The 24,504-nt window shown below is 31.9% G+C and overlaps 2 protein-coding genes across 7 annotated transcripts in view; both read left to right on the forward strand.

The window, feature by feature from the left end:
- LOC135836417 (insulin-like peptide receptor) overlaps window positions 1-6,658 on the forward strand; it is an 86,749-nt gene extending 80,091 nt beyond the window's left edge. For all 5 annotated transcript variants that reach the window (XM_065351239.1, XM_065351241.1, XM_065351240.1 and 2 more), the window contains one exon: window positions 25-6,658. In XM_065351239.1, coding sequence (XP_065207311.1) covers window positions 25-513 — 489 coding nt within the window. In that variant the 3' untranslated portion in view covers window positions 514-6,658. The remainder of the gene's footprint in view (window positions 1-24) is intronic.
- Window positions 6,659-11,700: 5,042 nt separating this feature from the next.
- bbg (big bang) overlaps window positions 11,701-24,504 on the forward strand; it is a 316,775-nt gene continuing 303,971 nt past the window's right edge. The window contains exon 1 of one of the 2 annotated variants that reach the window (XM_065351257.1): window positions 11,701-12,029. The gene's annotated coding sequence lies outside the window, so the exon portion shown is untranslated. The remainder of the gene's footprint in view (window positions 12,030-24,504) is intronic. The other variant, XM_065351258.1, reaches the window with a different exon arrangement.

Consider the following 24,504-nt stretch of genomic DNA (forward strand, 5'->3'; position numbering starts at 1 on the left):
TGATGATGATTTTTGGTTTTTTAGGGGCTTGGAAACGGCGAAGTGATGCCTTACGTGATCAACGGTGGCGTCATGGAAGAACCGGAAAACTGTCCAGCTATTTTATCGGAACTGATGAGAGCCTGTTGGCAATACAAATACATCCAAAGGCCTTCGTTTTCGGAAATCTTGGAACTGCTGCTACCCAACATCAGAAGTAGCTTTGAAGAGGTATCGTACTATCATACCGAAGAAGCCAAACAACTGAGAGCTTCGAACGCGGAAGCAGTCGCCGAAGACGATACGCCTTACACGCCGCTTCGTATTATGGAAGATTTCGAAGACTTTTCGCTAGACAGCGACGACAACGAAGATGAAAACGAAGTTGAGACTACCGAAGCGAGAACGTTGAACGAGGCGAATACATCGAGCGCCAACGTATCGGTGAGAAGTTTACCTACCGTAAATGGTTATATACGACGACCTCATCATAATCTAATTCCTTTAGTCAATACGAAAACTACTCCGTGTTAATGTGTCTTACTACGTTAGATTTTTATAACGAAATGTCTGTTTTTTTCTTTTCTTTTTTCTTTTTTTTGGTTTGTTTTTCTCTTAATCTTTTTATTTTTTAGATTTTTTTTTCATATTTTAGCAATTTTTTTTTTTTTGGAAGAGGTTGTATCTACTGCGGACAGATTTGTAGCTTCAGATCTGATTCGGTTGTACTGCTTAATTTTTCATGTTCCCACGTTTTTACAGGTTGCTCAATTCGAATCGCACTTTCTTTATAGGCATTTTACGAGTAAGATTATCGGCGTTTAGGTTTTTTTAAACGATCAAAATGTCAGCTTTATGTTTTTATTTTTCGTCGCGATGCGGATCTGTCCGTAACGTAGTTGACTTTCGATTTCATGTTCCTATTAGTGTTTATTTGGGTACGGTAATGGCTGACTTGAGGTGTGTTTTTAAGGATTTTTTTGTGTCGTTCCCTTTTTTTCTTCTTCATTTTTTCCCTATAATTTGCAGTTGAGTTGCTGTCGTTTGAATTCCATTGTGCTGGTTGGTCTGGTAGGTTGGGCGAAATTGGTCTTCTTGGAAATTGAGTCTGCGAGCTAGTCTCTCTGATTCGTGCTTTTTTTTAAGGTGTGACTAATCGACGTGTAAAAATCCAAAAATGATATGACGCTGGCGTCAACTTCATTGTGGATTTATGTCTTCTCCTTTCCTGAAAATGATACAATTTTTTAAAATTTTAGGTATCTTACAAAGATACGTATTATGAGGAGTCATGATTATGGATCAGAGTGGAACTTTGGCCATGGCTTGTAGGCCAGTTTGGTTTCTCAGAAATTTCCCGATTGGGAATTAGATGGCTAGGGCTTATTTCAAAATACTCGAAGATGAAAATTTTGAACATAAATTTCGGTATGACGTTTGAAGACAAAAAAAAATTACCCAGAATGACCTATCTTCAAAATAAAACAGTTGAAGATTGTTTTAAAAAAGTTGTTTTAAAAAAGTCAAAAAATTCCAAGTTTTCAAAAAAAAAATTGGATTGACTTTTTTTGGAACGTAGGTTAGGGTATGATTTTTCACAACGAACATGAAAAGTTCTGTTACAAAATGGCTTCTTTTCAAATTCAAAGAAGCTATTGTAACTCTTTTCAAGTTTCGTGCAAGCTTGTAAAATTCATCGGTATATTTAAAAAATTTTAAAAATTTACTCAACAAGTTCATTACAATTCAATATTTATTTTTTTGGCCGTTTTCAAAGAGACTGATGCCCCTGTTGCCAAGAAAGTTCCAGAGAGCTTGGTATTGTTTTAGGATATTTCTTGCTCGAGGTCAGTCATTTTTTGGAGTTCAATTTGGGTTCTGGATGTTTTTGTTCTCTTTCAGGCTGAAACTGACTAGTGTCTAGGGAACTTCTCCATGATTTTTGAACGAGCATCGCCTGAAACTACCGCAGTAAAAATTTCGAAAGCTCAATAAAAAATTTTTGACTTTTGGTGAATTTTTGAAAAATCCAAAATTCACCATTCTTGGCGATATGTGTTTTCTTTGTTTTTTGCATTGTTTTTGTTTTTCAAATGATGATGAAAAATAATTCTGAAACTAGTATTACCTAATTCTCCCAAACGGAATTTGACCGTTTGGGATCATTCTGCAACCTACCACATGCATTGCTTATTTGGTTTCTTAAGAGTTTTCAATTTTTTTCAGAAGGTGCAGATAATAATTTGGATAGCTTAATTATTTCTAAATTTTATATTAAAAAAAAATATATTATAATTTTTTATTTTTTTTTATTTTTGGTTTTTCCAAAATTTTATTATTTTTTTTCAAGTCAATTTTTTTTATTTCAAATTTTTCTGGAGTTTTTGATTTTTAAAAAATTTTGAATTTCTTTAAAACGTTTGGAAATTGATTTGGGCTGAAGAAATGGGGTTTTGGCTTATTCTCGACCTCTTTAACAAATCTTTCTACGTTTGAACCAATTTTCACTTTTCAAACGGACACCTCGAATTTGTTTTTTCGTTTTTTTTTTTTTTTCATAAACATGCTAGCCGAGAAACACACTCGAGGTTTCTGCCAGGGAATGGTTTCAAATATTAATAAATTCATTGAATAGGTCGGGAATGAGCCACAACTCGATTTTTCGCTGTTCAAATTACATAATTTCCGTATCTTTCTGGAGAAATGGAAATCGTGCTGGAGCTCCAGATTGTCTTAAAAGGGTGAAATTCTGTTCGGAGGAGTTGATACCTATACAGATATTTGAAAAAAAAACAAAAAAAAAACAATAAAAATAATCGTTGAAAATAGTCAATTTTGAATTTTCAAAAATTCACCAAAAATTAAAAAAAAATCAATCGGAGGCAAACATAGAAGCCTTGAAAGGTTCCTTTGTGAGTCGAAAAAAATTTTGTTGAGCTCTTGTTATAAAATGTTCAATGTAAATGAATTTTTATCTTACTTTTTTTTTCGATAAAATCGAAACTTTTCCCAGTAGTCGTCACAAAAAAATTGAATTTTAGGGAGCTTTTACACGTTGCTGGCCACATCCATAAACCAACTAATCGACTCAATTTACCAGATGATCTGTTTTTTCGCTCAATTCTAGTAGAATGAGCACGTGTTCGTTTTCAAAGAAGAAAAGTTGGTCTTTACTGTTCTGTTTGTTGTTTTTTATTTCAGTTTTTTTCCTCTAAAAAAAGTTACGTGATGTATTACATTTTTTTTTCAGACTACTTTTTATTTGTTTTTTTAAAAATCTTTCTCTTATTAGTCGTAGTTCGTTCTTTTTACTTATATGCTTGTAGGACTTAAATGAAAAGTAGAGAAAAACCAAAGAAAACTCGATTACGTTTATTGTTAATAATATAGGCGATCGAAAGCGTGTCAACTTTATTTTTAAAATTGTACGATGTTCCTTTACTATACTTTTTACGAAAACAATTTTTTTAAATAAGTTACACCTTTCGCAGTTCCTCGATGACTTTACATTTTGAAATCTAATTTTTTATAATTACCATCCAGCTGGCGTTGGATAAGTTTTTGTTTTTGTTCTCTCCTGTTTTTTTTCATGGTGTGTTTGTGTGCGAATGGATGTGTTTGCGCGTGTATTTAATTTTTTTTTTATTACCTATCGATTATACTTTTGTACGAGTTCCATTTTTCTTGTTTCTTTTGTACTGTACTTGTATATCTTACTGTATGAAGACAATCTTTATAATTTAGTTGTTGATTTTACCGGTTTTTACGAGACGAAGGAAACGTGGTATTTTTAAATTTATACTCAATGTTAAGGTTAGTGATAAGCGAATGTACTTCAATGAACAGAAACTGCTTCGAACTGCCAATATAATTATTATTACACGAGAGTTTCTGCGATTTGAAAATTGGTTTAGTAAGGTAAATCGTTCGTATCTTGAATTTCGATGGTCAGGTTTTTATGAAATATTGTTTCGAATACTCTCTCTTTCTCTCTTTTACCTTACCTAATTTTTTTTGTTTTATCTTATCATGTCTGGTTTTGCTGGCGAAGATACGAACGTATAGCTTGTAAAGAAAGGTAATGTTTACAGAAGTGCTCTCTTTCTATACCAATTAAGAAGTAATTTTATTATTATAAGATATGGTTTTTTATATGTAGCATAATATATATAAAATGTACGTGTTGACAGTGAAAAATGAGAAAAAAAATTGAAAATTTCACGATTGGTGCCATTAACATAATACATTGTTTGTAACGTGAAAGTGTTATATTTGATAAAAGATTCGTCCATTTTTACCCTTTAAATTCAAGTCATTTTATTTAAAGAAAAAAAAAAGAAAAAAATAACTCTGATTTGAATTTTTTTTTCTAATTTAGAGTGTTGTTTGCATTACTGAATTTAATTTAGAATTTACAAAGTTAAGGATTATAGAATTATATTTTTTTTACATCATTTTGTATTCTCCTATGGAGACGTTTGTATAATGAATTTTCTTTTCTGTGAAAAGTTGTAAAAATAGTACTTTTAATAGGGGATGCTGGTTAAAGCGCGGCGTGGGTGAAGGCAAAAAATATAAAATTTCATTTTATACGGTAGAGGTGAAATTGGCCTACGTGGTGATCTGGTCTGAAAATCGAATTACGAAATTTTTTCCCAATCCTGTGATATTTATTTTGAGGATTTTTTCTCCCCCCTTTTTTTTAATACCCTCAGAGATTGAAAATGAGTACTTGATAAAACTCTCCCTCCTTCAAGAGCCTTATTTTTTTAAGCATTTAATTTCATTAGCTTCGATTTGAAGTAGAATTTTTTGTATAATTTAGTCGTTGGGGAAATTTTTGAATCCCTCGAGTTCATTTGGCTTTATTACTCGTATTTCTCGAAATCCAAAGTTGTATTGGAAAGACTCAAAAATGTGTTTTGATCGCTTTCAAAATCATTTGAACCGATTTTTGCTTAAAACTTGATAGACTAGATTGCTAATTTCGAATAAAAAAATTGAAAATAAATTTTTCGTGCTTTAATCAGCTTTTAATAGACTGGGAAGTTAATGCAGATTACAATATTCAACTTGAAAAAAAACACGATATTTGGAAATGATTTTTCTTCCGTTTAAAAATTTGAAAAAAATGAAAAATTCGTGTATTTTTAAATTTAACACGTACATTTGATTCACTGCCGAAAAAAATTTATTATGTTTAATTTTTAGCATTAATTTTTATACGAAGGCGATTTTCACATCGCTATGTACATTTTATTATATTCTATCGCATTTAATAACAACGACTTAATCGTCGTTTAGTATTAACTAGCTGAAATAAAAATACTTAATAGGGTTTGGGGATATTGTTGTTTAACGAGGCAGTCAGTACAGAACATCCGCAAGTTTTGTGCGCATGCGTCGGGACTTAGCTGTTGTGCGTGTTGTTCTGTTAATTCTTAATTCTGTTATCACCTTACCCCTACATACCAATTTCAGTTTATTTTCAACAATTTGTGGTTGTTTCGAATTACGATTCATTTTTTGACCAACAAAAGTTACCTTAACGTAATTTAAAATATTAAATAAATAAAATGAATTCTGGAAAGCATGATGAAACGGCATAAACTCATAGTCATAACTCATATCATTTTCATGTCATCTAAAAAGGCAGTAGTAAGGCGATAAGAAATATAAAATATCATGTGAACATTGAGAACATTGTACATTGTTAAGAAGCATTATTTACTAGCAGTACTAGCAGGGATGAGCTTGCCAGTATTCATTCGTTTTTTATTTCATTTCAATCAAATTTCACTAATTTCAGATAGAATGATGCTGCAAAACACTATTTTTGAATTTCATCTACGACTACGAGTAATCTCAGCACAGGATCTCACTTGACTTTTTGAGTAAACAAAATTGCATACTTGCAATCCTTTTAAAATAATCTCAATCAGTAAAGCATCGATGTTTTATGTATTTAATTTATGCTGTTTGAAAAAAATTAAACTTGAAAATTACGTAAAAATTCTATCAACGATATATGAGTATACGACGACATACAACACCTTAGCATGAAAAATAACAAGTCCCGACGCATGCGCACAAAACTTGCGGATGTTCTGTACCGATTGCCTCGTGTTGTATAGGTTGTGCTGATAATACATTTTTTTTCAACTGTGCGTGTATTTGTACGTTTATTTAAAATGAAAAATAAAAAATGAAAAAAAAATGGAAACGAGAATTCGCACATTTTAGTTGGAATTTTTTTTTACGAATAGAGAATGTGTTTTTTTTTCTAACGAGGGGTTTGTTTTTATTGAAATTTTTTTTGTTGTTGAAACTTTATTACCTACCTGTGTTTTGTATTACACGATGAAAAAATAATTACCTACCTGCGTACCTATCTAACGAAATTCTTTATATTTTTTTTTGTGTGGTATATGCTAGAAAAGAGGTATTGTGTTAAGATTGTTCTAGTTTAAGTACTTCTTAGCGTATTTTGTTTTATTTTAGTAATTTATTACGTAGAAAATAAAACCCTGGAACAGATCCTCGCCTTTGTATATAAATTTAGCCTTTAAATAATAGATAATTTTTGTAAATAATGGTACGAATTAAGTAGTTCATGTTTCTTTTTTTACCTGTACGATATTTGTAAATAAATTTTGGATGAATAAATTATACAAAAATTTATCGGAGTTGGTCAGTGATGGCAAAATTTTTGCATTCTAGTTTCAGTTTTAGTTCTACCATTTTTCTCCATCAAATTCGTAATTAGTATTTTGGAAATTTATTAGAAGAAATGAATTACCGAAAATTAGTTTTGCTTTTTTCAGTTCAATTTCTTCATTTCGGTTTCAGTTTTCCATCACTAGATGAGAGTTGGTTGTATTTTGATGTTGGTGATGAGCAATGAAGGAAGTCGACAATTTTGTTATATTTGTGCGAAAATCGACGAGGAAAATAAAAATAAAAATTTGGCTCAATTTGAAATTCTTATGAATTCTTAGATTTAATTTACTTGTATGCGTTACGCCACCTCTTGGTATATTGGCGAACTACTAGCTGAATTTAGTATTGGGAGTTGGGAGACCTGTTACAATCTTATATTCTCCTAATAGCACAAGTCACTTTTCGGCCAAAATTGAAGCTGTTTTCATCATTTCAACATGTCAAATGAGTTGCATATCGAGTACATCAAGGCAAATCGATTCAATAAAATTTGAAGACCTTCTAATACCTTATATTCTCCCAATATACCGAACCGATTCGCAGGACCACTTTGACTAACCTAACCTAACTTTTCCCAATTCTGCCTTGTCGACTGGATTATGAATTTTTGATATCATTTCAGCGGTAAATCAAGAAAGGGCTTCAGGAGAAGAAGGTATGAAATTTGAAAATGATCTTAATTTTTATGTGGGGTATCAAATGTAACGTTTTGAGCCTCTTAGGTAGGAATTCGATAATACATATTTCGAAGATGAAACCGAAAAGAGTTTTCGAAGGAGGGTATTTAAAAATAAGCTCAATTGTATTGTCACGTAGAGTAGATAGCTAGATACCTATCAAGGTAATTAAATATGTTTTTGAACCTTTCCAGCATGAATTTGGTTTCATTTCAGTTTTCAGCGATGAACCCAAAAAGGGCTTCTGGGAGATTTTAACCAGATTGATTCTCCAGTATAATAAAGTTAATTTTTTTCAAATACCGATTACCCAGTTTTTCGATTTTTTTTTCCTGAATTTTTTCCGTGTAGTTTTTAAATAATTTTCTAGTAATTTTTAAAACAAATTTCCTATTGATTCTTTCTAACTATTTTGTTATATTTTTTTTAAATTAATTTTTTTGTGATTTTCCAGCAATTTTTATGGTCAATTTTAAAATATTTTTCAAAGTAATTTACACTACCTATAGTGACATTCAATCCAATTTTCTCTCGACTTTTTTTTTTACCAATTTTCTGGTGGTTCATTATTGATTTTCAAGTAGGTAACCTAACATTTCAGTCACTTTTTTATTAATTTTTTTCTCGTGATTTGATAAAAATAATTTTCTATTCATTTTTCAAAACAATTTTCTGATCACTCATAGTTTTTTCCGGTACTATATTTTTTTACTAATGCTTTTTTAATTTTTTTCACTGTTTTTCTCTGGTGATTTTTAGATATTCTTACTGATTTTCTAGCTATTTTTTCAAAATAATTTTCTAGAGATTTCAAAACCAATACATAATCACCTCTATGAAAAGGCCCCAAAACCCACATGTCAATTCTGCCTCTCAGAACTTATATCTGTCCAACACTTACTATTTCAATGTCCCTCCTTACATCAGCACAGACTATCCCTCCAAATAGATGAAAGATCCCTATTCATACCAGACGACCCTTCCGAAATTAAAAAATTCTTAGACCTAATTAAAAAACTTGACCTTACCAACTCGATTTAAATCTCATACGACGGGTGTAATAATCAAGTAATTACAAACACCCAAAAAAAAAAAAATTTTCTAATGGTCTCTTAAGTTATCTGAAAGATAATCCCTCTCCATAATTTTCTGGTGGTTCTCCTCATTTTCTAATAATTTTTTCCATGCAAGTATTAATTTTTTAGTCATTTTTTCCAGTGATTTTTAAACCAATTTTTTAATGATTCTTTTCTAATGTTTTCAATTTTTTTGTGACATCTAATATGAAGGAATGAATGAATGAAGAATGATTGAGGGTCTGTCTCTGTTTGATTGTATGTCTGTTTATCTATCTGACTGTCTCACTGCCTACCTGCTGTCTGTATGGTGTACCCCTCGCATCAAAAGTTTAAAATTGGTATTATCTTGATGCTTTTCCATTTTATTATTGTGGTTGCCCTCTTTTTATATTTTTATATTTTTTATCTATATTTTATTTTTGTTTTTAAATTTTTGTCTTTGTCATTCTTTATTTGCGTTGCTTATTGGTTTTGTTTGTTTTTCTCTTTTTATTGGCGTGCTCAACGGTTTTTGTTTATAAAGTCTCCTCATTCACTTTTTGGTACAGAGGGGCTATTGCTTTCTAATTACTTGTAAATGAAAAAAGATCGGAAATATATTCTATTCTATTCTATTCTATTCTATTCTATACCTAGCGATGTCTCACTAATTTCCTAGTGATTTTGTTGCCGGATTTTATGTCATTTCATTCCAGCTTTCTGCCAAATTTTTCAACAATTTTCTAATGATTTAGTTATAGGGTAGACCTATCACTAAATTTCAAGTACAAATAATTAACTTTTTTTTTCAAACACCAATTTTTTGGCCTTTTTCTAACTAAGTTTTCTTTGTGAATTCCGAAAACTAATTTATTAGTCATTTTTCAAAATAGGTAAGTGAGTTCCCCCTCGTTATCGAGCAATTTTTCCACCAATATTCCAATGATAATCGTTGTTTTCCAAAAGTTTTTTTTTTTCAAACATCCAATGCTGGTTTTTCAGACATTTTTTCAGTGTTTTTCAGTGATTTTTTTACTATAATTTTTTTATTCAATTTTCTAAAATAATTTTCTGTACATTTTGAAAACAATTTTCTAATGATTTTTTCTAAATCATCTAGGAGATAATTTCTTTTATTAATTTTCTATAGTTTTTTTTTTAGTTTCTTCAACGAATTTTGTTGCGAATTTTGAACCAATTTTCTAGGGATTTTTTTTTCAATCGGTACCTACCGACCTACCTACCTACCTACCTACCTACCTACCTACCTACCTACCTACATATATTTTTTCTACTGATTCCTTAATCATTTAATGAGTTTAGCAAATTGTTTAGAGAAATACAAAGGTACATCCATGATTTAAAATTTACTATCTCGGGGAAATTTTAGTCCATTTTCGTGGAGATTTTGATTTTTTGAAGGTGATTCTTAAAAAGTTCAAAATCACAGATATGTTTTTTGCTTTAAAAGTTCAAAACTACGTTGGACCTCCAAATGATGTTGGCTCTCTTGAATAAAGCCCTCCCCCCCAATTTGGGTAAAAATAATTTAAAAATTGATAAGTATCTGTAGAAATTTTTTTTTAATTTTCCATTTTTGGGCAGAATCTTTCTAAATAAGCATAGCTTTTAAAAAAAACTTCTCCTGGTCTACCAAATGATGTTAGTACTTGCCTTGTGGTTTGTGGTTCCCTTGTAGTATCAATCCCCTCAAAGTCGAGAAAAATAAAAAATTGATATTTGTATTTGTTGAAAATGTTTCATTTCTAGATGAAGTACTTTTAAATAACCACATTTTCAAGAAAAACCCTTGCTTGGTTCTCCAAATGATGTATTTTTCATTTAGTTGACGCGGAGGAGGGGGAGGAATCGTAAACATTAAATAGTGTTCTCTTGATAAAGATAGACCAAATCCAAGGATCAAAATAAAAAAATTTAAAAAAAAACATGAAAAATGTTTATTTATTTATTTTTTGAGGAATGGGACAAATTTCTCTTTTTCGTGAAGTAGAGGGGTCAAAAATATTTAACGATATTTTTGATGAATATGGACCAAGCAAATCTTAGGATTAGAAGGTAAAAAACGCGAAGATTTCAATTTTGGGGATTTTTTATATATTTTAAGCATTTGGGGGGAGGGGAGGAGGAGCTTACTGACACGACTAATTTTTCTAACTGGGTTAGAGACATTTTTCTCATAAAACCCGACAAATTTAGGGCATTAACGAATATTTTTTTGCAAGAAGTACCTATATCCGAGGTAACAACTTTAGGGGGCTGGAGCAGAAAAAAAATGCCACCATCCTACATAATAACTAATAAGGTAACCCCTTGCAGCCTTTTTGCGGATAAAAAAGTGATTAATTTTTTTCAGTTTTGAATAAAATTTTGAAACCCGTTCAAATTCTGTCTCTAAGATATAAAACTGAAATTTCAAGAAACTTGTACCTAGGTAGTTAGGTACCTTCTTAAGATAGTTTCTTATTTTTACCCACGTGTTTTTTTTTTCTAAGAAATGTTTCAAATCAAATTTTAATTTGTAACCGTTTTTCTTCTTCCTTATCCTTTCAACTCTACCTTTCTTGTCATCCCTTTTTAGCTTAGCTTCATTTCCTTCTGCCTTCCTAGGAGCAAAATTATGGCAGATTTTCAAACTCAAATATAGTACCTACGCCCATTTTAAATGATGAAGAATTGAAGAAATAGAAAAACCATCACTTCTTGAAAACCAACTAACCTTCCTCACTTTAAAAATCATTAGTCGACCTAGGTACCTAAAACAAAAATCCGGAAGGAATAGATAAGGGCATTAGACAATTCCTAATTTTATTGCAATTACAATAATACTCGCGTATGCATAATCATCATTTACATTTTTATCTCATCTTACAGTTAATCCAATAGGTACCCAATAATAACAACAACAACAGCATCCAATGGATAGTAAAAAATATGCACTATATATCTATAAAATAAATTGGATTTTAATTATACAATTTACATAATTAACTTTCTATTTAAAGCGCAAAGGAAGTTGAAATTTAATGCCACTTTCATTTTGTAAAATAGTTGCATTTTTTTAAGAGTTTTGTTGTATGATCTCTGTGTGGACTGTGGATCTCTCTTCTTTCGTTATGTCAGTGTCAGTGTTCTTCTCTCGATCTCCAGATCTCCGAGAGACGTTTTCTTGGCGGCAGCTTGGAGCGCTGTAGTGTTGTTTTGGCCTTCTTCGGTCTTCGGTGCGCGCTTCGGCTTCGGTTCGCGTTCGCGTCTTCCTTATCATAAAAATACTCTCTGTGCACGCGATCGCGTTGAAACATATTTGTTTACAAACATTTATGCGCAAGTCGGTATTCGTACTTACTGTTTCGGTATATTCGCGGCAATTTTCTACTCTTTTTCGCAATTTCGCGTAAATTTTATCGAAATTCGAATTCGTCTACGTGTATTTTACGATAAAATAGTTTAAGAATTCGTTCAGCTGTGTGTACTGTGTAACTGTGTTACTCTCTGTAGTTGAAAACTTGTGTGTTGTGTAGTGAACGCTAATTGTATACGTATGGATCTGGATTTATGCGATGTGTTGGCTTTTTCGGTGAGTAAATTAATCTCATTTTGTTTATTTATTATTTGCCAACGTTAGTTTATTTACTTACAAGTATTATAAGTTGAAAAAAAGAAACGTTTTGTCGAGCCATATTCAACTGGTATTGTAGTAACAAGCGCACCTATGTGGAAAGCAGGTCATCAACAGGTGATAAGGCATTTTGATAGTGGTGTTTAGAATGCATGTTTCATATTCGTATCATACTCGTATACCAACGTTGTTAACGAACAAATTGTTGAAAAAATTACTCATTTCTGCGATAAATTCATTAGATGGTTAATCGAATTAATAGGCATATACGTCAATGGTACTTACAATACTTAAGTAATTTGATTAGCCCTGTGCCTTCGAGATAAACACATTGCACGAGTATTTTTGTACCCAAGAAGCCTTAGCAAGTGAAATAGAATTGTATTTTGATGAAATACGTTGCACGGAGTGAATGGGCAATTTCTCGAATCTGAGATTTGGCGCCAAATATAGCATAATAAGAGATGAGAGTCAATGGAATTATTTAGGTACTTGGGATTGTTCTGAGCTTAACAAAATTTCAAAATCAGTGATATCGAACAAATTACACTTTTCAGAGTATTTTTTCGAATGAAACAAGTAAAAATGAGTGAGAATAAGAATACGATGTAAGTTACCTTTCAGTACCTAATTCAGAATATTTTGGATAAAAAATGAACGACTTTGAGTGGTTAGTTTGTATTATTTGGTCAAAAAATTTGGCAAAAATGAGATGAATGAGGATAGGACAATTTTAAGTGTATTTGGGTGCAATGAAATGGAAAAAATGCTTGGACACAGAAATGACACTCTTCTGCACAACACAAACAAACAAATTTAAGCGATGATGTTAGGTTAGGTTAGGTCAAGTTGATAAATTTGGCAAAAATGAGCATCGAGGATGTAAGTACTTATGGCACTGTTTAGAACATTTTGATATGAATAAAATGGGAAAACCGTCTGATCACAAAATATGACACTCTTCAGGGTGTTTAAAAAATAATTAAATTTGCAATAATTTTCATCTGCTCCATTAGTTTTTTTTTTTTCTAACAAAAAATACATCCTAAAAAGGAAATTTTTTGAGTCAGACAAAGCTATCAAAACAGTCCGCAAAAAAATCACTAGCAAAAATTTCAGGTGCCAAAGTGCGTTTTTAGATTTTTAATGAATTTCTGAAAATCAAATTTCAGTCAGCAAAGGGGAAAAAATCAAAATTTTATCAAATTGAACTGAAAAGCTGAAATTTGATAAATGTGCTACATTTTCAACCTCCTCCCCCTAGAATCCATTGAAAACAATTTCTAACAATTTTGAGCAGTTCTGGAACCTCCAGCAGATTTTGGGAAGTTGAAATTTCCACAAAATTTCAATTAATGACGTAATAGAAAACGTAAAATTTACTTTATACCGTTACTTTAACGTGCTGAGTTCGACTGGAGATGGTTTTCACTTTTCAGCCATTCATGACCCCTTAGCCGGATTTTGGAAACTCCAGATTCTCAAAAGGTGTCATAAAATTACATTTTTTATAAACTGAAATTTCCAAAAAATTTCTGGAGGATCCAAAACAGTCTAAAACCATCTCAAGTCAACTTGACATGTCAAACATGAAACTTGAATTGAATTCCAACGTTTTAGAATGAATTTTTCACATTTTCAATTTGTGAAATCGCTGGAGAAGGATGGCCAAAAAGCACCACTCGCATTTAGACCACGTGAAGATGATTTTGACGGTTTTTAAGGCACTTTTTGTAAATCTGGAGTTTCCAAAATACCGCTGGAGGTTCCAGAGTAGCTTGGAACCACTTTCAGTCAACTTGGCATGTTAAAATTTCAGCTTTTCAACTTCACTGGGGAAAGATTTGTAAAAATTTAAACCTTGAAAAATCTACTGAAGGTTCAAGACTGCTCAAAATGGTTCGAAAACATTTTTAATCGATTTGAGGGGTCCCAAATAGGGTGCTTATCAAGTTTTTAAGAATTTTAGGTCAATTTAGTAACATTTTTAATGTTTTTCGATTTTAGGCTCAAATTTTATTTTTAAAAATTCACCACTGCAATGAAATTCTGATGCGTTTAAAGCATTTGTTTCCGTGCCATCAATTCATTACCTATCTATACCTAATATACATAATATATTATATATATATTTTTTAATTTTCCAAACAGGCCTATCATTGAGAAATTTTTTCATTTTATAAAAGTGCCATTACCGAATAAAAAATTAAGAATTTCAATTTCCACATTCCTCCGAAATTTTTTGAATTTTTCCAAAATATTAAAATAATTTGGATTGCTCAATGTACGCGTATAACTTGCATGTACATGATGACTGATTTCGAACTGTTCAATTAGAAAATTATAATTTCAGCAAATTACAGAAGATATTTCAGCTTTTCCATACTTACTCGTACTGTTTAGTTTTACGTCATTGTTTCAAGTGCCACCTGCTACCTACATTTAGGTATCATTTATGGGTTAATTTTTAATATGCTCGAGTGAAATAATAATCATGGGTATTGATAAGTTTCTCGTTAGAAACACTCATAAAATAAAATAATTATTCGTGTAGCAAACTACATACGTACTACGTAGGTACATAATTTTACATGGTATGTTTCGTTGAAAATTTCGAATATTTATTACAAATGAAGAGTGATATTCCAAAACTCGCTTTGTCCATTTTCACAACTTTTCAGGAGAGAGGAAAAACAGTTTCCCTTTAAACGGGTAAATTGGCTTTTTAGGCGAGCTTAGCACTTTATTTGGGTGGATTTATGATGTAGGAGTGTAGGTATATATTTCATCCATTAAATACTGCTGAAAAAAATTTCAATAAAAATGGACAAAGCACGTTTTGGAACATTATTTTTTTTTAATTTTTTAGTGAATTGGCTATTTAGGTGAGTTTAACACCTCATTTTGGTAGGTTGATGATGTAGGAATGTGAGTTAATACTTCATCTACCAGGTACCACTGAAAACCCAACTTTGATAAAAATGGACAAAGCGAGTTTTGGAATATCACTCTTCAAATCAATCGAGTATTATTTTTGGCACATTACTCGCGTCATTCACTATAGTTCGTGGTTGTATTACTCGTATACGATATAGTCGTAGATTTCGATTTGATCCGTTTACTATTTCGGAATTCAAATTGTTGTTGAACTTTGACTGTAGTGTGGGTGTTTGTTGATATGTTCGCATGTGAGAATTTTTTCAAAGCTTTGTGAGAAGATTCGCCAGTAAGTATCCAGGCACGATAGAAATAGAAATGACTGTATTTTTTTGTTAGCTTTAAAGAGAATACTGCTTCGAGCTAATTCGCGTGGACGATGGAGTTGATACGTTTGAAGTTGAGGGCGATATGGTGTGCAATATGGTTTCATCGTTGTAATCGAGATGATCTACTCGTAAGACTCGATTGCACGTTGTTTAGGAATAATGTTTCAAAGATGTTTCATCGTCTAACCTTGACTTCAGCTGATGTTGTGTTGGACCGAGTTAGAATTTTTTTGCACTTGATGCGTGTTTAGTGCTGTTGTGGGATCGTCGATTCCTCGTATAACATACCTACTGTCAACTGCCCTGATTTCGGACACTTTTTTGACGTTTTTCGAAAATTGCCTCGAAGTAGGAATTCGAATTGGTAAATTACTTTCGTGTATCATTTTCTATCAATAAAATTGAAAAAACTGCACCTCCGGTGTTCGAAATGAGGGCTGTTGACAGTATTACATATTATCAGAACGTCAACTGAGATTTTCTATGGTACGTATAATATTTTGAATGGAATAAAATTCATTCACCCCAACTCATTAAGGTTTTGTATTTTGCGACAATTTGTACATAGGTATTTTGGTATTACAAAAAAACTGCATGAAATGAAAGTGTCACTCTGTTTCTTCCGTATCTATGTTTTGACGAACATACCGACCCATACCCATTACCCAATTACCCACTCATTGACTCACTGCGAAATAAACGTCAACTAACTACAGCTTAGTTCATGTGAAAAAATGATAAAGCACGTATGTGCTCCAATTGTGTAGACGAGAGGAAAGGGTTAGATATTACACGTGAATGTTACTTATTACTAATGTATCTACTATTTTTTTAAAAAAGAATCTACTTGCAATTAAAAAACAACCAAGTTTTATTTTACCATGATAAGCAAGGGAATTTTTTGTAGTTTTTTTCGAGTTTTAAATGAATGCTGGAAAAAATTTAAATAATCGGTTGCTTGTGATTCTACAAAAATTCACCAAACAGCATCGAAAATATTGAGAGATGATTTGAGTGATGTAGTCGATTTTGATTCTTTGGTTAGGCTGTAGTAACTTCAGTTTTTTTTTTTTTTTTTTTTTTTTTTGAACCAATTGATGTAAACAAATGCAAACAACTGTGAAGATCGCTCATCACGATTTATAGTCAAAATTATAATTCATGCTCTTAATTGAAATCGCTTTCAAGGTTTCGTGTAGAAGTGAAATTATTTATCAATTTTTTTGTTTTTGACATTCCTACTTATGCAATTGATAAGACCTTACTTACGAATGATTTCATTGGAATTTATTTTTATGCGATTAGAATAAGAATATATGGATACCCATTAAAGTGAATTTTGAGCTATTTATTTAACGGTATTAGAATATTGTTCTCATATTTTTCTTATTTTGATTCTTCAACAATAATTTTCATAAGATTTTTGTAAATATGAACTCAGAATTTAAAACTGTTATAAAAAATATTTGATATACTATTTTCTAACTCAGAACATATTTTTTGAGAGGGAGGGGGGAACTTTGGAAAATTGGAGAAAATGTTCACTTTTTTCTATAATGAATATTTTGAAAATTGCTTTTTTTTTTTTTTTTTTTTTTTTTTTGTTTTGGGTGTTTATAATTACGCGATTATTACACCCGTGGCTAGAAGGGTTTAGATTTGGTTTATTAGGTTGGTGCTTTTAAGTAGGGTTATAAATTTTTGGATTTCAGAAGGGTTATCTGGAATAGTCATTGAATTTGGGTCTATTTGGAGAGATAGTCTTGTTTGCTGTAATTTAGGGCAGGTGAATAGTAAATGTTGGATGGATATAGGTTCATTTTCACAGAATTGACAGGGGGGTTTCGGAATTTTTTGATAGAGATGATTGTGTGTGATTTTAGAGTGGCCTATTCTTAGACGGGTTATAATTATTTCTTCTCTTCTGTTTAGGTGATCAAGATTTTTCCAGGGGTAGATTGTTTTTTTGTGTTGAAAGAGTTTGTTTGATGTCTGTGATGACCAGAAATTTTGCCATTTAGAGTGAGTATTTTGTTTGAAGAAGGATTTTATATCGTCAGGGGTGAGAATGGTGAAGGGAGGGGGGATAGTGGCTGATTTTGCATAGGTGTCAACAATTTCATTTCCTTCAATGCCGACATGACTAGGAGTATACATAAGATGGATGGTGTGGTTTGAATTTTGGAGATCTAGCAGAATTTTGTGAATATTTTGAACAATAGGGTGGTCTGAAAAAGTGTTTTGTATGGATATCAAGGAACTAAGAGAGTCACTTTGTATTAAAAAGTTTTTGTTTTCAAGCTGAGTGGTGGATATGTTCAAAAGACAATGGTAAATTGCAAGAAGTTCGGCAGTAAATATTGAAGAGACCTCATGAATTTTAAAATTGAAAATTTTTTCATTTATTGAAAAAGCATATCCTGTATGTAGGTTAGAGATTTTGGAACCATCAGTAAAGCATAAATTGAATTCTGTGTAGTTTGATATGATTTCAAGATAGTGGCTTTTGATTTCTAATGGGGAATGGTTTCTTTTAGGATAATTTCTCAGTTGAAAATCAATTTGTAAGGGTTTTAATAGCCAAGGAGGGTATGTTATGGGTTTTTGGATGAGATTTTTGAGATCAATTTCAAGGTTTTTTATTTCTGAGATGAACTTAGCAAGTGGGTTGTCATTTTGTTGGAAATGATGTAAGCTGAATATTGAGATAAGATTTTGGAGGGGATGTGATGGATTAGCTGAGGCTGATGTAATGAATTTATTTGTTACTAGTGATTTTCTGAAATCTGAGGGTAGTTCCGCAGCTTCACAGTAGATGCTATCTATGGGTGAGGAGTAAAGAGCTCCAATGCAAATTCGTAAAGAAGAATTTTGAATAGTTTTTAAGATATTGGCGGTTTTATTGGAAATTTTTGTAAAGCATGGACTGCCATAGTCAATTTTGCTGCGTATGAGAGATTTATATAGATGGATTAATAATTTACGTGAAGGGTTATATTTAGGATTTTTTATTATTTTTAATAAATTGATACGTTTCAAGAGTTCTGATTTTACGTTTAGAAAATGGGGGGTCCAAGTTAGTTTTTCATCAAACGTAAGTCCGAGAAATTTGGTAGAAGATTTGAACTCCAAGGAGCGACCTTTAAATTTTAGAGTGGGTTTTGGGTTGATTTGATTTTTTCTAGAAAAAAGTACACAATGTGTTTTGGATTCTGAAAAACTTAACCCGTTTGTTTCAGCCCATTTTTCAATTTGGTTTAGGGTTTCCTGAATTTTTTTTACAATAAGGTTGAGGTTTTTAGATCTAAGAGAGATGTTTAAGTCATCTGCAAAAATTCTCAAAGAGAGTGGTTTAGTTATAACATCACAAATGTCATCAATTTGTATCAGAAACAAGATTGCACTAAGAACAGAACCTTGGGGAACTCCATTTTCAATTTCAAAGGATTTTGAGTAAGTGTTATCTAGGCGAACTCTGAAAGAACGATTTGTTAGAAAGTTTTGAATAAAGTATGCCAAGTGTCCACGAATTCCAAAGGAGTGTAATTTTCTGAGAATTTTATAACGCCAAGCTTTATCAAATGCTTTTTCAAGGTCAAAGAACACTGAAAGTACATATTCTTTATTTTCAAAAGCAGTGTTAATTTCATTTTGTAGGCTAAAAAGATGGTCCAGTGTAGATCTTTTTTTTCTAAATCCACTTTGAAAGGAACTGAGAGAGTTTGTGCTATCTATGAACCAATTTAGTCTTTTGATAACCATTTTTTCTAAGATTTTGCAAGGGACTGATGTTAAGGAAATGGGTCTATAACTAGAAGGAAGATGAGGATTTTTACCTGGTTTTAGGATGGGAATGATAATAGCACTTTTCCATGTTTGAGGAAATAAATTTGTAGTCCAAATTTTGTTATATAAGTTCAACAGGTCATTTTTTCCATTTTCATCCAAATATTTCAACATGTGAGGGTGGATGTCATCAGGCCCTGGAGATGAGTCTTTTATGTTGTGATTTAAGCAGTATAGTAATTCTTGCATAGAAAAAGGGGTGTTATAGGACTCTAGGTTTTCAGATGAGAAATCAAGTGTTTCATTTTCAGCTTGTGCCTTAATCATTTGGAAAGTATGACTATAAGAGCTTGTAGAGGAAACCTTTGCAAAAGATTGGGCCAGGACATTGGCCACTTCTTGAGGAGAGGTAATTGTTAAATTTCCATCAGTTAGGTAGGAAATTTCAGTTGGTATGTAACATCCTTTTAAAATTCGAATTTTTTTCCACATTTCTTTCACTGATGTGCTTTGAGTGATTTTCAACATGAACTTATTCCAGCTCTCTCTTTGTTTAGATAGATTGATCCTACGTGCAATAGCACGTTTTTTTTTGAAATCAATGAGGTTTTCCATGGTGCTATTTTTCTTGAATTTTTTTAAGGACCTTTTGCGTTCAAGAATTGCATTTTTTAATTCCTGGCACCACCAGGGTACAGATTTTTTTGAAATTTTGGAGGAAGATTTTGGAATGCTTTGTATAGCTGCTTGAATAATAGAATTTGTAAATTTTTCAACTATAGAGTCCAGGTCCTCAACTGAAAAATCAATAGGGAGAATTTTTTTATTGAAGTTGGACCAATTTGCTTTATCAAGAATCCATTTGGGGCATTTTTCTCTATTTGGTTTTATAATTTGATCAGAAAAAGTTATATTAATTGGGAAGTGATCACTATAGTGTAGATCATCTTGAGGATTCCAAGAGAGGAGATGAGAGATGTTTGGAGAGCAAAAAGTCAAGTCAATATTTGAAAAAGAACCAGTAGAAATATTGAAATGGGTTGGCTTTGAAGAATTTAAGAGTATGGTATCATTTTTTAGGAGAAATTTATCAATTATGTTGCCACGATTATTAGTTGAGATGGAACCCCAAGTTTTAGAATGGGCATTAAAATCTCCCAGAACAATGTAAGGGTTTGGTAGTTGAGAGAAAATGTCTTTCGCTGTTCCGCGCGCGCGTGTCCTTGTTTTCTTCTGCGTATTTTATCTAACGTCTTATCTATGTATATGTGCGATTGCTTCAAGTTCTTGTGTAGAAATAATTTGGTGGGGAGGAACGTAAATATTACAGATTGTGAGATTGGTACAGGCAGAATTTGGTGAGTTTATCAATACTGCATTTGCTTGTATATTTCCAGTAGTGATATTCAGATGAGAGGCTGTTTTTGAGTCTTTAACAAAAATAGCTGTGCCTCCACAAGCTTTTTCTCCACCATTAAAATCAAAACGAAAAGATGAATAATTTTTAAGCTTGAAAGAATGATGGGAACGAAAATGTGTTTCCTGTAGAGCAGTAATTTCAGGATTTAGGTGATAAATCATAGTTTTCAACTCGCCAGAGTGGCTATAAACACCATTAATGTTCCACTGTATCAAAAATGTCATTTTTTTTTTTTTTTTTTTTTTTTAAATTTAACTTAATTGTTTTTTTTTGTTGTTTTTATAATTTTTATGTTTTTTTTTTTTTTTTTCAAATTTTTGCTATGAAAAAATAATTTCAATTTTGTACCTCAATGACTAATTTCCCTAGGTGTGAATACAACTTAAAATTAAAACTAAAATTAACATACATTGCTCCAAGTACCTATATAATAAGATCAATCAGGTAGTTATTTGAGGAAAAATAAATAAAATACTCTAATAATTGATGAAAAAAAGAAAAAAAAAAAGAAAGTTGTCTGAAGTATCTGGCGAGTTCTTGATGATTTAAATTCAAGTTTAAGAGTTCTCATCTGAAAGTTGCTGATCTTGCTCTGTAGTAGGTGGTTCATTAGAGGTGAGGTTTTTGAGCTTATTTTGAAGCTTTGTAAAACGAGTTTTCATGGATCTGTGGGATAGATAACTGTAGTTGTCTTGTAGAATTTTAATAACTCCTTTGAAATCTGTAGTAAATTGAAGTACACTTTGGTAGGGATCTTTTTGGCCTTTTACCATGTCCATAAGTAGACCAAAATTGCTGAAAGAAATGGGATAATCTGCACTGTTTTCCTTGAAGTTGTCTTCTATTGGAGCAAGTAGTTGTTTGATGGAAATTGGCTCTAGATGTTCAGTTTCAGGCTCAAATCTTATGCGTTTTTTGTCCTGTTTATCTTTTTCTTCAGTGGTGATATTAGGTTGGTTAAGTACCTCTTCGGATAATTGTGTACTTGTAGATAAGGGTCTTTTAGCTGCATTTTGGATAGGGTCAAGGTCCATATGTTCTACTTGATTATCATGGATCTGTGTAGTAGTCAGGCCTGCATTTTCAATGTTTTGTTCTGTTATTTTTACATCACTGGAACTGGAGTCAAGTTCTGGATTTATTTTGGTTTTTTCTGCTATCTTATTGTCATCTTTTTTAGCAAAATCACAGGTTGCTGTAGTATGTCCGAGTTGGTGACATATAAAACATTTAACTTGAGCATTATTGTAAAAAACACGATATTCCTCTTCATCATAAGTAATCATCTCCGAAGGTGGTAATTTAGATTCAGATTCAATAGGAATAAATACAGATCTTCTTTCAGAAAGGACATTTTTCAGTTCTTCTTCTTGAGAAATGTGTAGGAATCTCATCTGGGATGTAGGTATAACATCATGGGTTGTCATTTGTTTAATGATGATATCATGAGGCACATGAGGAGGTACATTTGAAATTATTATTTTTTTGTCTGTTTGCTCTTTCTTATACCAACGTGCTTGAATCATTTTCCTATCTATTTCAATGGTACCTCCGGATTTTAAGAAGTTTTCAGCTATTTCTCTTGATTTTAAATACAATCTAATTCTCTCACCTGAGATTTTTGCGCAGTGTAGGACATTTTCTCCAATTACATTTATCATCTTCTTTGCATAGTATGCTATAGGTACATTATCAATAGCCGGAAAGATAATTGCTTGGTTGGCAGAGGGGAAGGTATCTGTCTTTCTTGTTATAGATGAGTAGGTTGTGCCTGGTCTGTAGTCAGTACCAGTAGAGGGGTTACTTGTCATTGTGTGGTGTGTTGCCGGCTCAGCCAAGCTAAGACCGGAGATAACAATTTGCAACAGTCACTATCAGTGTGAAAATAAAACGTTATCTACTAATGATAAAATAAAAAGATTATATGATCAATGTTTCTCTAAAAATGTAGCACTGAGCACAGAAACGAGCGAAAAAACACGACTGTCTCGGAACACGTTCAACACAAGAAATGTTGAAAATTGCTGCCTTCGCTAGGTGTACCAAAATTATAGATTTGAGGACCTAATTGGAAATTAATCAGTTTCATGTGACTTTTTTCACCGATTCATTTATGAAAAAGCTTTTTCAAGAATGTTATCCGTAGAAGTAGGAAATTTTTAAAGAAACGCACGAAAAGTTTTAGGAGTAGAAAAAATTTGAGCTGTCAATATCTTCATTCTATTGCAAATGAAAGTATTTTTAAAGCTGTAATCTGATTTTCCTCAACTTGAGCCGTTGTAAAATAGAATATTTTTTCATATTTTTTTTTTTAAATTTATTTTCTGATCGAGTAAAAAAAAATTATTTCCATTTCTGGAATCGTAAATTTTCAAAACATCTTTTTTATTCGTTTTACTGAACACTAACTAAATATTTTATATGAATTTCTGAGCCCCAGCACCACCTACAAGGAGAAAAAGCAAACTTCATATCTGCACAGAAAATACATACACCAAATTTTGTTTTTTGAAGAAAAGCCAAAAAAAAACTTAATTTTTGAAGGGAAATGTGGAAAATTCATGGAACAAAATCTATTGAATTTTGCAATAAACTGTAAAAAAAAAACTTTTTTTTTTTGGGGTGTTTGTAATTACTTGATTTTTTTTTTGGTGTTTGTAATTACTTGATTATTACACCCGTCGTATGGGATTTAAATCGAGTTGGTAAGGTCAAGTTTTTTAATTAGGTCTAAGAATTTTTTAATTTCGGAAGGGTCGTCTGGTATGAATAGAGATCTTTCATCTATTTGTAGGAATAGTCTGTGCTGATGTAAGGAGGGACAGTGAAATAGTAAGTGTTGGATAGATATAAGTTCTGACAGGCAGAACTGACATGTGGGTTTTGGGGCCTTTTCATAGAGGTGATTGTGTGTGATTTTTGTGTGGCCAATTCTCAGTCTGGTTATAATGATTTCTTCAAGTCTGTTTAAGTGGGAGAGGTTTTTCCAAGGATGTACTAATTTTTTATGTTGAAACAGCTTGTTTGTGGTTTGGAGGGACCAAAAGTTTTGCCATTTCTTAAGTGTGCTTTGGGTGAAGATAGATTTGAGGTCGTCATAGCACACTTTTTTTTATTAGAGAGAAAATGAAATTATTATTTTTTGTAGGGGGGGGGGGGGACTTTGGAGGAAAACTTATAGAAACATCATGTTTTCTGAACAACTCATTTTCGACATAAATTTTTGAAAAAAAAACATACCTGCTTTAGAGGAGGAAAGGAGGGGGAGTGAAAAATGTTCGGGAGACCGTCATTTATTTGCCCCGGGCACACATTGGCTCTTTGTGGCACCGTTGATCCTTCAATTCGCTGGAATCGATTTGCTGTTCTTTTTAAATATTCAAGTTTGGGCCAATTTCAATACCTAGATACAATTAAAAAAATTCATCGGGGAGATTACGAAAATGCCTTATTCAAATCAACACGTTTTGTAAAAGTTCTATACATATATACCTAGGTGTTGCAAATTCGACTTGAAAATTATTCTCAAGTTGCATTACAAAACTTTTTAATATTTCGAAAACTGCAGTTTTTGGAAAATTTCTCCTATGTACTTTGAAAAATGTTCAAATTAGAGGTGTAATATTTGTCAACATTTTTCTGTTGTAACATAAAAATAGCTTGTTTCATCAGGTTTCACGATTTTGAATCAATTGTTAGGATTCTTTGGGATTTTTGTCCAATTATTGCGAGCAGGTCCTATTCTAGATTTTTTTAATTTTTATTTTTCTGGGGATTTTTTTTCCATTCCTATAATTTAGATTGTGTGTTCAGGTTCTTATTGCTCTATTCCCAAATAAAATTTTGCTTCTTTTTTTTTTTTTTTGAGGCAAGTAACCCCCCCCCCCCCCCTTTCCCTCCCTCTCTATCTATCTAAAATTGGTTTCTATTAGGTAAACATCATTCTTTGAGTTTCGCAATT

This window comes from Planococcus citri, chromosome 2, assembly GCF_950023065.1.
Source record: "Planococcus citri chromosome 2, ihPlaCitr1.1, whole genome shotgun sequence".
In the NCBI taxonomy this organism is placed as follows: domain Eukaryota; kingdom Metazoa; phylum Arthropoda; class Insecta; order Hemiptera; family Pseudococcidae; genus Planococcus; species Planococcus citri.